Here is a 15,926-nt window from a genome sequence, read left to right on the forward strand (position 1 = left end):
GAAGCAAAAATGCTTGAGAGAAACTCCAAACGACTTGTTCAGTGTTATATACATAGAGGATTTAATTCAGCATGTTGTTGAAGACAGACATTTCAATGCATGGCTCAATACATTTATTGCAGAGGAGCCATTTCACAAAGTTTTTAGTTCTAGAAGTCAGTTACTTAGTTCTCAATTCCAGGATGAAACCCTGAGTTCTCTTGTCTTACTCCAAGATTTTTCCTCGATTAAGGAACACACTAGTACAACAATCTTTGTGAATCAGCCAGCTGTGTTTACACCACAATCATTTAAGTTTGAACATCACCAGTCGGTTTTACATTCTTAACTGCAATCTTCGGTCTTCATTTTCAGGTGGCATCGGGTGGCTATCAGTGTGGAGAAAAAAACTGTGACCATGATTGTCGACTGCAAAAAGAAGATCACGAAAGAGCTCCTCAGAAGTGACAAACCTGTAATTAACACCTACGGCATTTCCGTCTTTGGCAAACGAATTCTGGAGGAGGACGTGTATGAGGTAAACATCACACGCGTTGTTTAATACTAGTCATAACAGATCCACGACAGTTCAATGAGGTTTTACCGAACTCGCATCAGCAAAACAGAGAGCGGTGTATTGGCAACAGCTTTCCTTAGGCAATACGTTGTATTTCATCCATTGTTTCCCTATGGTTTTCAGTTCATAACTTTGGCGAGCTACATGGGGGAGATGGGCATATATGCGCAGTTGTAGACATAACCCTATGTTGCATGACTGTTTTTTCTCTGATCTTATCTGGTGCTTGTTTATGTTTTTATTTTTCTCTGCTCTCATCTGGTGCATGTTTTGAGATCCATACACAAACGTCACAGCTCCCTAGAATTGTGTTTTTCCAGGTTTGACCAGTTGAGAACGTGGACAATAATAGTGGCCCTTGGTAAATAAATAAACAAAACCGGAGCTCCTCTTTGGAGAGTGTCCTATAATTAAGAACTGTACTAGGAGCACATACTAATCGCTGGTTTTCTGATACATTGTTTCCAAATTACCTTATAATCTTGGTCAGAAATAATAGTTTATGGTCTGCTAATGAATTTAGAGTCAAAATGTTTCATCCCTTTATTTGTATAAAGCAGAGCTTAAATTGAGCCAGTGCTTGCTGATGCTCGGTACCCTACATCACAGCCCACCACATGACAGAGCTGTTTGTCCAGTAATGATGCGAGAGAACAATGTATTTAATAATTTAATATTTGCAAACAATTCATGATACCAACCATACAGTCCATTATTAAAGCTTTGTGTGGCCTAGATTTAATTGTTACACTTGCAAGACTGTGATGCGCTGGCAGGGGCAATGGGTAGAGCAAGCTGCAGTGACCTGAACCTAGCACTTACTTTTTTGCAAATTAAGCACAGGTATAACTCCTTACTAAGTGGGTTGTGACTTTTTGTCCTATTTACCATCATTTTTAAGATCAATGGGACACTTCATATCCCCCAGTCAAAATGCTCCTTACAGCATATGTTCTGAAGGTAAATACATCAAATGCATTATATAATTCACTGTGATCAAAAAGTCCAATTTTTATAGTATCTTTTTGATATGATAAACTTTTTCCTATAATAGTGAAAATAGTGACCCAGAGAATGAAATATTAAACATTCCAGGAAATGTTTTCCTAAATATGGCTAATGTAAATTACATGAGAAAATGACACTGGAAGTCACGAGTATCGGTTTTGCTAACATCACAGTAGACAAGAATGAAGAAACAGGGTCTTATAGAGTATAACTTGGTGTTAGAAATTGGGTTTCTGGTTGGCTGGGGTATGCCCCTAAGACAGCAGAACCCACCACTCTAGTCAGGGTAAGGGAGTTACACACCCAAGACAATCCCTGCTGACTTCCTTGGTAGCTTGGAAGAGAAGTTAGGCTAATCCAGTGACAATGTGTAAAGTTTTTGCGCAACACACATACACCAGTGACACACTACACACACCACAAAAGAGACACCACACAAGGTTATATAAATATATCACTTATATTGTATATAAACACAGGCGCATCTGCTCAACTCCCTCTGCGTAGGCCTTATTTGGGATCGCCAACATTCGGCCCTCCTGCGCCTTGCTCTTTTTTTGGGGTCTTCTCCTGTTGCAGGGCCCCATCCCCTGGAGCTTAGCAGCACGGGGGCTCCGGCACAGGGTTTCCTTTTTCTTTGGCTCCTTTGGCAGCTTCCAATCATGGCCATCAGCATCGCACTGCCTCGAGGAGGGCCAAACAGTACAGCGGTGCCTGCAACACGGTCTCCGTTGCAAGGACCATAGCCGTGAAAGGCAGAGACAGGCAAGCACAGCTTTCCTCACCGGGCCCTGTCCGCCTTGGGCACGCAGAGATCATCAGCTTTTTCCGGAGTCGGACCTCTGCAGCTTCTCCTTCACTATGCAGAAAAGAAATGCAAAGGAATGGAATCACTCACCACGTGCTAGTATTTAACAAATACGCTGAGGATCAGTCACTCGCTGACCCTTTCCTCAAGAATAGCACTCACCACGTTCTGGGCACTTCCAGGGCCAGGGAGCTGAGATACTGCTTCCCACGCAGTGAAATATAAAGTAAAGCACTTTTCATGCACCTTTTTTACAAGGAAAGGTAAAGAACAGTCCAATCCTACTCCTGCTCAAGACAGGACAAGCAACTGCAGGCCAACCTACCCCACACACATCAAGGGTAGTGCTCCTCACACAGCTTTTCAGCTATCCTTTTAAACAGGTTTCCTTTGGGATCCAGCGGGGATCTTTCCTGAAGTCTTTGATTTCCTTGGGACTTCCAACAGGAGACAAGCACACACATGCCCTTAGAGATTCTTCACAAACGGGATACCACAGCAGGGCATAGTCAGCCCTTTTCCTCCACCACAGACAGAAGCAGCAACTGCAGGACAAACCACCCCTCACACAGGAAAGGCAGAGCTTCTCACACAACGCTTCTCCTTGGCAGGGTCCTCTTGTTTCCATATGTAGTTTAAAGTCCCGGGATTTAAGGTCCCATACTTATATACAATTATCTCATTGCTCTCTTTGCTTCAGAGAATCTGAGCTCAGTCCATACTGGTTTTGTCCTCCCTGGTCCAACTTGAGCACCGGGCATGGAGACAAGCATTTTGCAAATGAGACACAGCCCATTTAGGTACTAGCGAAACTCCTCCTACCACTCTAAATGCAGACCAGGTCTATTCAGCCTAGGGATGAGTCTCCCAGGCAAGGCAGGACACACTTCCACCTCCCTTATGACTATCTAGAGTAAATGCACATCCCCAGCTCTTGTTACTCCTAAACCAGACAGTGAATACACAAAGAGTCAGAGGCACACAGAATACTAAAGCAAGAAAAAGCCCACTTTCTAAAAGTGACTTTTTCAAACACGCAATTCAGAAAACACCTTTACCAAAAGGTGTGTTATTAAATTCTGAGTTTAGAGAGCCTAAACTCCATTTCCCTAGCTTATCCCAATTGAAAGCTACTCATGTAAAATGTTTTAGTGCAGCTCCAATTATAGCCTATGGGGCAGACAGCCTTTCAACAGTGAAAAACGCAATACACAGTATTTCACTATCAGGACATGAAAACCACACCAGCACATGTCCTCCCTTTCACATACACTGCTCCCTGCCCACAGGGGTACATTGGGCCTACCGAAGGGGTGCCTTACATGTAAGAAATGGGAAGGTTAGGGCCTGTCAGTGACAGCACTAGCCAGGTCAACATGGCAGTTAAAAACTGTGTGCACAGACAATGCAGTGGCAGGTCTAAGATACATTTACAGGGCTACTCATGTGGGTGGCACAACCGATGCTTCAAGCCCACTTGGAGCATTTGAAATACAGATGCTGGCACTCACCGTGCAATTTACTAGGGACTTATCAGTAAATCAAATATGCCACTCATGGATAACCAATCATAATCGCAATTTACACAGAGAGCATAGGCACTTTAGCACTGAACAGCAGTGGTAAAGTACCCAGAGATCTATAGCCAACAAAAACAGGGTTAGAAAAAGAGGAAAAAAGCAAAATGTTTGGGGATAAACCTGTAAAATGGGCCAAGTCTAACACTTGGGTTTCTCCTGGTTAAATCTGGCACAGAACATACCTATATTGAGAATAGCAGTTATTATGGGGATGTGGAGCATTGACAGGGTATCACGAGTGGGGCCCTGGGGTTCCACTGAGAAAGTGGGATTATAGCATCTGATTTTCCTTACAATTTCTCTTTGGATATTTTCCAGGATATTTTGCCTGCTTTAAGCAGAGGAAATCTCATGGGCAAAAATGTTGCAAGCACAGTTAATCTAAAGACTTTGTAATTTCACATGGGGTTGATAACTCTGATCCATCGGGAATTTCATGGACATTCATACAGAGCTCTTAGTAATAGTTAGGTTATCAGGGTAGCAGCATGGAAGAGGAGGGTACTGAGGGATATCATGAGCAGTTTATGAATGACAGCAGCCAAGTTTGCTGGAGCACACCTATCCTATTGTCTTCCAGTTTGTATTAATATAAAAGATGTGATATAAGGAAGATAATGCTGGAGTATATGGGATTCCAGGTGATATATCATATACAACATCATCACTGCAGAAAGCCAATCTGTTCCTTTGTCACCAATGAACACAAAAGAAATGTATATGTTCAATCTAAGCAACAGCTGCCACTCAACCACATTTGTGTAAGCCACTGATTTAAGTGTCTCCATTTTGGAATTTTAATGCCCTTCAATCTGGGATGCAAATAACACACTCCAGTGATAAATGGATGCACCTTTAGAAAATGATCTTTGACATGTTCTTGACGAATGATTAAGGGAGTTCTAGTTTTCTGAAACAGGCTGTTTGAATATTTTAGGTGCAAAATAAAATATGCCTGCTTTTGGGTGCACGTTGATTGTACAAAGTAACAATTTTGGAGAGGAACACTTCTGCGATGAGTTCAGGGTGCACTGGACCATCCTTTCAAGAGAGTTAAATGTTATTCCTATCAGAATGTGTTAAATTGCGTGGATACTTTTGACATTTTCGAATCTAATATGCCATTTTGAGGTAGATTTTGAGTGAAATTAGATATTTGTGATGCCTGGAAAAAAGTTCTGTATGTTCTACGATATGTTACATTTACTTTTATAAGTAGCTCTGTTAGATCATGTAATCCTTCACATATGCTTAAGATAAAGATCAAAGAAGACTCAGGTATAGCATTGTTTATTTTGCACATTTTACTGAATAGTGGTGTATACTTTTGTACTATCACACTTTGTTTCAATACGTCAATTACTCAAAAATTACATGTGATATTATTTCTTGTATATCTCTTTTTTTTATTGAAAATTCATTGGTACAAAACAAATACAGCTTAATACGAAAAGATCCATTATCTCATAGTAATTTTCGATAAGCATAAAAGCATCATAGATAAAACCAGACATTCAATAAGAAATAGATGGGTGGTTACATATAAGAATAGATATACATATAAGATACTCATCACCGATTAATTATAACTGCCTCTCCCTCCAATTTTTAAAGGGGTCCCATATCTTATTTCCAAAATCACGCTTTTTCTTACCCTTATAAAAATATTTGTATATCTCAGTGAGCAGGTAGTGACTTCAAGGGTATTTAGAATTTGAGCGAATAAGAAAATACTTAAAAAATGGATATCCTATTCCTAGGGCAGATAGGACATCAACCAGTTTTTGCCAGTCATCCTGTATCCACAAAGCTCTATAGAGTCCCCTCGGTTTGATGGAAAAATGACGAGACGGTCCCTGGAATATCACTGGGAGTATCCATCGAAGAATCAGACATTTGGTGTAAAATCCCCCAAAAATGTCTCCACAGGTGCCGGCCTTAACTACAGCCCTCAAATGATGGGTGGGATTTAAGAAGTGCAGAGTCCTAAGCCACTCTCTTTCAAATACCACAGGTTCGAGTAGTATAAACGCATATTTCTAAAAAGCAAGATGTTGGCTCTCTGGAAAGAAATACAGAAAAGAGAGAAAAAACTTATTGCACATATTAAATAGGTTTGGAAAGTGAAGTAAATCGGGGGCATATACAGTGAAAGAAAGGCATAATCATTCAAATTAGAAAACAACCTATCCGCAGACGCAACAGAGTGGAACAATTTTAACAAGCTTTTGCAATGCAATAGGTCTCGCATTACGCGAGTTTGAGCTATTAACATTGCAAATAACAATGCCTTTTATTTTTGTTTTTAAAACATTAATAAAAGGCAGTGTCATTTACAATGTAAATAGCTTAAACAGTGCGATCTACGGAAGAACAGCAATCGAGCTGAAGCAATCAGTACTTGGTCTTTACTCAAGCCGAAAGAAAAGAAAAGAAGCCCGCCTCCACTGGCCAATTAGAAGGCCACAAATAAGAGTGACAATGAAGCCAGATAATGTTAAGCAATGGGCAGGCTGTTAGCCCCTTATTTTTTACAATATCTCATGCAAACAAGATGCATGTAGAGCAGGTGTGCTGTCGCAGAGACCTAATGAGGAAACAGTTGGTCCAACCCTACAGATCACAAGTAAAGTCGAGACTCTCTCATAGTCAAGGTCAGAAATAGGCCTCAAACTAGTGTTACAGAAGGGCTAAATATAAAAAGCCAAGACACCAGATACACACAGTCAGGCACCCAGGGCAGGGAAACAGGAATATGTTCAAAGTAAGGGAGAGAAGGACATTTCAGTTCCAGCATCTTCAACTCAGCAAAAATCTTATTTGGCTTCTACATCAGCTGAGTATCTGCAATAGGGCAGACCACCCAAATGCAGTACAACCCTCCAAAGAGGAGGACATCTAGCCATTCTAGCATAAAGATAGAGCAGAATCCAGAAGTACAAGTTGTTTCTGTCACTGTTGAGAAAGGCTTGTCGTCTACATGAAGAGCACCTATCTCTGTGCTTAAGACTGGTCTGAAAATGGATTGGTAGTTCTATGGAGATTGTTGGAGACCTGCTCCTCTATATGGGTGCTTTCTCTGCAATTCATTCTATGAAGGGTAGAAGGATGAAAAGAGCAGAAGTTGGCGAGGTCTTTAGGATCCATGATTTGTTTTCCAGTAGGGGTGGAATCTGCTCTTTCTAGATTTAGGACCTCTGGGTAGTGGTCTAGGTTGAGAGGTAGATTGGTAATGTTCAGAGGTGTTAGGAGAGAAGTACTATTTTTCAAGGTGAAAGTTCAGATGGCAGCTGGCTGGTTTTGAAGTAGTAACTATTCTTTTAAGTGCATATATATTGAAAGCAAAGAATGAGAATATACACAAGCGAAGTTCCGTGGAGTATGCATCAAGCAAAAATAAGGACAGCCCCACTACGATTGTGCAAGGGCATTTTCACAACACTTTCAATAATACAGAAGGAGCACTGCAGACAAGTCTGCCCATTTCAGCAATGCACTAAGAGAATTTAGAACCCTCAGCTTTTACAATGCTTAATTTGAGCTGGTGGTACAGGTGGAACCCACCAGCACTCATTTTTGGGGACCAGCACTAATGTTTCCATATCAGACTTTGACCCAGTGGAAGAAAAGGAAAAACATGCAAGGAGGATGAGAAACAAGGAAAAATCATAACAAATGGAGAAGGGTAGGACGAAAAAGAAACTACAAAAGTAAGACTGAGGGGTAGGGATTGTCTGGAGGTGAATTAAAGAGGCATGAGGTAAAAACAAAACTACATAATCTTTGTATTCAGCACTAGTATGTTCAAACGGGTATGCAGCATTCTTCTGGCTAAAACGTGTGCCCCAGCACTTATTCAAATTAAGCACTGTCAAATAAACAAATGTTTGTGATCCTATGCAAATCCATTTTTCTTAGTTGTCAAAAATATAAGAACATAGAAAGCAATATGTAGTAAACAAAAGGTAGACATCCTGAATACATGTAAGGGGTACTCATGATTTACTGTAAGCGCAAGAGATTTTAAAATGAAGCAAGATGCATGCCTAAAACGATAAAAACACTGACATGTTATGTACATGCAACAGTACTCACCCATGTTGTAGCCATTGGGTGACTCCGTGGCTCCACCTTGCAAGCTGGCCAAAATCTCCCCTTTGCCCACATCACTGTCTCCAACCAGCAGAAACTTGAGCAAGAAATTGTAAGGTTTCACGGGGCTTCCGCGGTTGGTCATACTCTCCAGGGAAAAAGTAATAAAAAATGCAAATAGTCTGCCTTTTTAGCCCACTGTGCAAAGTGACGTAAGTTGCACCGCCATACTGAATCCAGGGGATGTATGAACAAGAATGGGCATGTTTCACATATGACCCGATCAGACTTTGAAAGTAATATGGCATGTTCGATGCGAACCAGCTAGTATTTTCCCAGATATTCGCTTCGATTAGTCTGGATGTTTTGAATTATACAAATGTTCATGATCCTCTCTCTAAAAATGAGGCATGCGTTTTTAATGACAATCACTGCGTCGTCAACGTCAGATGTTCGTTCTCTAAGCCCACAAACCTAGAAAAAGTTGGAAGCGAAAAACCACTGCCTTACTGAGGTCCAGTATTGTTGCTAGTAGTAGATTGTAGATCACACACAACACCGGCACCGCTGCTGCCCATCCTTTTCACCTTTCAGCGTTCAGGCCAGAAAATAACCACATCCAAGGAAGTGTATTTATCAAAGGTGTTTTGTATTGCGCCACTTGCCGCAGGCTGCTATCATGAAAATCTAGATTTTGAATCCAGTTTGACGAAGTTCTAAAACAAAATGAGTGGTGCGCACGCCAGAGCGAGATGCGTGGTTTCAATTATCGCTCCTCTGTCTGGGCACGATAATTGAAACCACATGGCAGCAGTGCCAGTAACCTACACCAATAGGCCAGGGGCGGAGCAATGCACCTGCCTTTGGCCAATTGGGTGCTGTCTTTGTTAAAAAGATGCACGCAAAGGCCAATAGCGTGGGGCAAAACGAAAAGCACATGCACAAGCATGTGCAATCCATAGGTCAGTTTTGAAACTCCCTACATGAGGTCTCTCGTTGCACGAGCAATGATGCGCACTGCAACACTAGGCACAAGTCCTAAAAAGTACAAGTCCAAAGTTATCACCAAGTGGTTTGCCAGGAAGTTTCCTGAAAATAGCTATTTGAAAAAACAACTTACAATGTAACAAAATAATATGAGAACCAACAGGTATGAGTGGTATTACAGAAAGAAAAGTTCAGATTTGATGATATTCGAAATAAATTTGAATCAATCCAGACAGACATTAGAGCGAAGAAGGACAGGATGCAACAGGAGATGCTTATTAACAAAATGGGCTAAAGAAACATGATTGGGCACCGTGTTGATTACATTTGCATAAAGTTTTATGATGCAGAGCCTAGATTGTAAGGGGCCATGTGCCTGCTTTCTGCTCTCTGAGCATCCTTCTGTATTCAGGAGCAGTCCTCACAATTGCGCTAGTGCACATTCTATGCTTGTGCAATGTGAAAAAGGCATTCTATCATTGGCAAGGGATTGTAGCCAATGCAGATCGATGAATGCATTAGCTTTGAACCTCAACCATATTACAGATTCAAGGGCATGAAGAAACAGGTGATTTGTACTCGAGGGGACACCTTTGGAGGTATCCCGAAGGACTTCATGGGCTGTCAAAACTCCGTCACTTTGATATGTCATAATTAACAGCACCGAATTCCTTGCACTCACTACAATGGCAGACCGTGGCCACGTGAATTAACTAACTTAGAGAATTTGGACATGTGTAGCAAAGAGTGCACATTTCTTTGTTAACAAGTACTTGGAAATAAATCATTGCTTGATGCACCTGGTGAGGGTGTGTGCCAGCCTAAACCGAGACCATGAACCTGGACTTTGATGTTAATGATATATGATATATCAAGTCCCCCTTGGGTATTTGTTTGCAATTTTTGATCTATAGGAAACTTCTAGGCATAACAGTAGTTGGACCATTTTTATATCGTAATAGTGAATGACCAGTATGTCGCTAATTATTCTGTGCTTATGGAACATTCAGCCCCAGTCATATAATCAGTAACAATTCTTTTTGAATAGTAAAATTGGAACCAGCACTGGTGGTGTGCATGCCAAGTTCTGAATGAGAATCCAAGAAACAAACCTCTGAAAAATGCTAAACACTTGCTTAGTACTTATATTTTAATCCCAGACATTGTGATTTCTTGAGTACAACAGCACTGTCTCAGATCTGAATGGTGTGGACTTATTCATAACAGTTGCAGTCTGTTTGCAATTCACCAGTGATCATCTTGTAAAATTCATGTCACACCAAATACACAACATTCTAGTCCTGCTGCCATATGTTTCCAGATGCTGAGTACAGAAACATGAGGCATTATCTTTAAACATATACCATTTTGAAAAGAGGAATTCTATTTTTTTCATTTTTTAATAATACAATTTTTTTCATTTTGTTTTCTTTTTATGATAAACTCATGCGTTCACTGTTCTTCTCATAAGCACATAGGGCCTGATACACAAATAAAAGGCATTTTCGAGAAGGTAAAGTCGTACTCTAGTCGTACTAATTCGGTACTATATTATGCAATTAAAGCTAGGCTTTAGGGATGAATATGGTAATACAAAACACACACTCCCATAAGATTAAGACAGTTGATTTTTATAAAATACACTTTTAATTCTACTACAGCCATAATGGTGAAAAAACAAGTTTACATGTACTCCAGCCCAGCTTTGAAATAAGTCAAATTCACAAACAACACGCACACACATTCACACCCCCCACACACATACTCATACATACCCAAACCTGTGCATTTCATTCATTTTATTCTCTTTCCTACAATGGAAAGCACAGATGTAAGGACTTTTGCATGCCTAGGAGTAAAACTTGGGCGTCCGTAAGTCCTGAACTGTGTGCCATCTTTACCAATTTACCAGTTTGAGTTTTGCAGATTTGAATGTGAGGACCTGACATCCTCAGCACACACTACTACCGTCAGTGTTGTATGGGGAAAATAAGTTAATGAATAATTTGCGGTGCTGCTGAAAGCTGTTCATTTGCTGACCTGGGAAGGGGCAGAGTTTGGGGATATGTTTCCCCTTTGTTCTTCTTCATAAGAGTAAGCCATTAAAATATGCCACACAGATTCAGCTTATATGTGAGGATAATTTGAAAAATCTAAAAACAGATATTTGTGATCAAAATGAGTAAATTTCTTGAAAATGACGGTGGGTAAAATAGTTCCCTTTCACAAAGTAGCAAGCTGATGTTTGTGGACAGTAAGACACTAGCATGTGTGGATTATATAGCCTCTTTCAAATAACAGTTTCCAGAAAAAGCTGTCCACAGAGGGTAGACAGAGATATGACTCCAAAAACATTTTTATATAGTGCTATCTCATGTCTTTAGTAGTAGGTTAAGGCACTGCTTGTTCTAAACAACTTTTACTGTTGCATTATTAAAACAAAACTAGGAAGATGGTTATGTGAGGCAAACATGTGCATATTTTTTGTTTAGCATCTTGTGGTGGTTTTGTGTTCTGTTGTTTTCTATGATGCTGTGTTATTGTGCTGCATTATTGCTACGTCATTTTGTTTTGTTGTGTTGTGTTGCACTCTATTTTTAATGTTTTGTTGTGATTTCCCATATTAGTTTTTAAATTTTTTTGATATGATGCTTGGTGTTATTATGCAATGGTCTACTGTTTATTTGAGGAATGTCAAAAACTGTGACTGCAGTTCCATCTGAAAGCAGCAGATACCTTGAAAATTCCTTTGACAAGCAAACAATTGCCACTGTATATGGTGACATAATAGCACTGCTCTAGCTCTTCCACATATTTAAAACATGAGCAGCCAAAACTTTGTCAGAGACTGAGTTTACCATAGCATTCTCAGTTCTTCCTTGATGGGATTTGCCCCAGAATGTCCACAGCTGATATGGGCCTCAAAGTTCCTAGAAGTGCAGTTAAATAGATTAACTTTTTAAAACTCTGGTAGTAGTCCTTATCAACAGAAGAATTGAAGCTTGAGCGACTTACATGTCGCAAAGGACCTGATTCACAAAGGTAAACTTACACTTTTATGTAAGTTGCATTGCATTACTTGAATTTTACGACTAGTAAATTTACAACTGCAAAAAGTCTGCACTCATAGCGGAGACTCCACATATAAAAATATGGGTCTGCCCTACCTTTTTATGTGCAGAGTTCTTCGCCACAACTGTGCAAGTGTCATTTTACCTTAGTAAATCGGGTCCAGTGTGTTATCCCCACAAGTGTTTTTTCTTTTTAGTCCTCATACATGTCATCAGAACAAATGAACTCTAGGTGGGATCCCTCTGCGCCTTCCACACAAGCATATTCAATAACCGCCCTGGAAGCGTGTGCTGGGCAGACAAAGTTCACCCAGAGGCTAGGCTGTCTCCTGGTACCACTCCCGTTCACCAGACTTGACAAACCACAAGTTACTAGGGAGTACCGGACATCAATCCTCTGGCATAATCATAGGACCAATCTTAGTTCTTCCTCCAGGTCTCTAGAGCTCCCCAGATCTTATTGGTGCTGGATTCATCGCAGGCCATATCCGACTTACTTATCATAATGATGTTTTTAAGACAATCTGCGAATGAGGGTGGAGCCTTCGATTTCCATACTCTACAAATTTCCCTTCTGGCAATAACTATTACGTAAAATACAAATTTCGAAGCAGGAATACTCATACAGTAGTCCGGCAATAGACCAAAAAAAATTAATCTTGGGCTTACTTCAATCCGCCTTAATAAAATCTCCTCCAAAAAGCCACATACCTCAGTCCAGTATGAAGCAATCTTCGGGCAACCCGCAAACATATGTTGGCCGTCTGCAGATGGGTACTTACATCTGGGGCAGTGGTATGTCCTTGAGGTCACCTTAGATAATTTACCCAGAATCTAGTACACTCTATAGGCAGTGTAGAGATGGTTCCTCCTGAGAGTTGCTGGTTTAATCACTGTCTGGGACATAAAAAAGGAATCACACCAGATTTTCCGCACCCCCTCTCTATTATCCGGAAAGACATTGCCCCAAAGGTTCTCCAACTCAGAGTCCAAACAATCACCTGCTCCGATGAGGGCCCTATACCAGAAAGAGACCTCACGTTTCCATGGACCCACTCTAGAGATAGAATCGATAAACATACTGGCATCCTCGTTACCCCAAGAGTGTGTTGCCCACCATGCAGAAAGCTGGTAAAACTTAAATCTTGTTAAAGTCCCATTTGTCAGGTTGAAAAAAGACTCCCAACTCATAAGCTGTGAGTTTTTACAGAGATCACCTCAGACAGTGATACCAGCTAGTTTAAGCAGCGGACACAATTGTTCCCGGAGACAGTCAGGAGTGCCCGGGGAGTCCCAAATCGGAGCCTGTGGAGTATAATACGGTATTCCCAAAACTCTCCTGATATATCCCCAGTTCTTAAGAGCAGCAAACAGGGTCTTAAGCCGGACTTTTTTGTAAAATTTGGGGTCACCAAATTTAAAAAGAAAAAATTCCTGTCCCTGCGGCACATCGTATAGCATTGCCCGAAATAATAGGCCCTGAGAAGAAGAATCTAATTTATTGGCAAGTATTCTAAAATTCTTAAAATGGAAGACATGGCAGTAGGAATGAAATTTGGGTAGGGCCAAACCCCCTAGCTTCAACCCTCTCCTTAATTTTTTCCAAGCTACTCTGGGGTTTTTTGTAGCCCATATGAAGGAACCGAGTTTTCCTTGGCGAATAGCAAGATCCTTAGAGTTAAAAGGAAATGGAATTGTGTTGAACAAAAAGGTTATTTTGGGCAAAATCGTCATCTTTACAAGATTGACTCTCCCATATATGTTCAGTGGCAGATTCCCCCATCTCAGTAATAACTTGCAGACCTCCTTAGATACCTTCTCCCAACTGATCTTGGGTATGTCCATCAGTTTCTGAGCTAGGTGAATCCCCAAGTATCTCATCTGCTCCCTTGCCCTCTGTATAGTGCCCGTGCTGTTCCACCCCATTATATTTTTTTTTTCTATGTTGATCTTATAACCAGAGATTTTACCGAATTCCTCCGCCAGTTCGAAAAGCCGAGGAATCGTATGTATATGATTGGAGGTGTACAAAAGAAGATCATCTGCATATAGGGCGGTCTTAAGTTCCAAGTCTGCAATTCTAAAAGGTCTAATAATATGATCCGCTCTTAGTGCACATACAAAGGGCTCAATGTATACAATAAACAACAGGGGGCAACCCTACCTTGTGCCTCTAAGAATGCTAAACCAATCCGTTAGGGCACCGTTGACTAAAGCTTTTGCCCTAGGATTCAAATAAAGAGATTTAACAGCTTCAATAAAATTAAATTGAAAGCCAAACTTATTCATGGTCTCCCAAATATACTCTATAGAAAAAGAGAGGAACCCCTTATGAAAGTCAGGGGAAATAGGGTACTAAACCAAAGAAAAAACACATCTCCCGTAACTTTTAAATAGAAATATCTATACAGTAGTCAAACTAATAACATCGTAATTACAAATTAGAATATTCATTTGTATTTATTCAAAAAAGTAAAAAATTAAAGATACACATCTTTCTACATAAAACAAAAAAACAATTCATTAAAAGTACATTAAAAAACAATTCAAATCAATACAACAGATTATAACAATTCATAAGTCTTGTAATTTATACATGCAAAAGCTCTACCACACTAGTTATCCTATTTCTTCTCATGACCCGCATAAAAAGAGACAGTTTAGTAGTTGACCTAACCCCTTGTCAAATACTTGTACACATTCTGGAACCTTGAATATAAAAAACCCAACAATCAATATTACAATAACTTCAACATTTGATCATAAAGGGTTGTTCCTTGAATTGTGTGATCCCAGCGTCGACGCGTTTTGATGGTATATGAGTTATTCTCCCATCTTTATCAAGACTCTTAATTTTTTTTTGTCTCTTTATCTTCTATTTGTGTCGGTTTTTCTGTTACCCCTCCTTTATAGGGGTTTTATTTGGCTATATCACTTCCTGTGTTTTGTGCTTTACCAGGGTTGCGCTCTATTAAAGCTGCTGCTTCCCTAGTTGCATCAATCTGTTTTGTGGTTGTGCCTAATGTTCCCTCCTTCAAGCTGTGATCAGAAATGTTTCTTCCCTTTCGATTTATTTTTACGGTGTCCTTATGTTTCTTATAACCGTTGCAAAACTTGAAGCAGTATTTAAGTTGGACTCGATGTTTGGGCACGCGGCGTTAAATCAAAATGCTGTTGTTGTTCCAAAACCCCTCAAATTCAGGGAAACTGTTCCTTCCGCTTCACCTAAACCTCGGTTGAAACGCCGTTTTGGGAACCCTCCATAGGGCAGCACAACATCATCACCAAAAAAAAATAATTTTTGTGTCAAATATTATTCATTGGCCCTTTTTTTCCCTTTCTTTCTTTTTTCTTTTTCCTCCTTCCACCCTTTCCCCCTTTTCTCCTTTTTCTTCCTTTTTCTCTTCTTTTTTTTTCTTTCCCCCTTCCCTTCATTTCCTCTATTTCACTCCTTTTTTTCCTATCCAAAACACCAAGTTCTCACATTCACCCCTGAGCCCCCTACACACAAAAAAATAAAAAAGGGGGATAGCCTCCGTACGGTCTCAGTATAGTCTCAATACAATCTCCAGTACAAAACCCAACACAACCTTTAAGCTTCTAACTATCCTCTCATCTGAGACAAAATGATATCTACATCTTCGGGTTGGCTGAAGTTGTACATCTTGTTTTTCCACATTATTTCTAAGAATGCAGGAAACTTCATTTGAACCTCCGCACCCAGATTTCTTAATTCAGGCATTCTGGAGCCTAACTCCCACTGCTTTTGCGCTGTTCTACCCCCCTATGTCCGAACAGATTAGGTTGGGCCCAGCCTGATGGTG

General features: G+C 40.3%; 1 protein-coding gene across 4 annotated transcripts in view; it reads left to right on the forward strand.

Annotated features, from left to right (window-relative positions):
- COL11A1 (collagen type XI alpha 1 chain) overlaps positions 1 to 15,926 on the forward strand; it is a 393,450-nt gene that overhangs the window by 72,660 nt on the left and 304,864 nt on the right. For all 4 annotated transcript variants that reach the window (XM_086954309.1, XM_086954306.1, XM_086954313.1 and 1 more), the window contains exon 4: positions 355 to 517. In XM_086954309.1, the coding sequence (XP_086810435.1) occupies positions 355 to 517 (163 nt within the window). The remainder of the gene's footprint in view (positions 1 to 354; positions 518 to 15,926) is intronic.

The sequence above is a fragment of the Lissotriton vulgaris genome, chromosome 1_1 (assembly GCF_964263255.1).
Source record: "Lissotriton vulgaris chromosome 1_1, aLisVul1.2, whole genome shotgun sequence".
NCBI lineage: Eukaryota > Metazoa > Chordata > Amphibia > Caudata > Salamandridae > Lissotriton > Lissotriton vulgaris.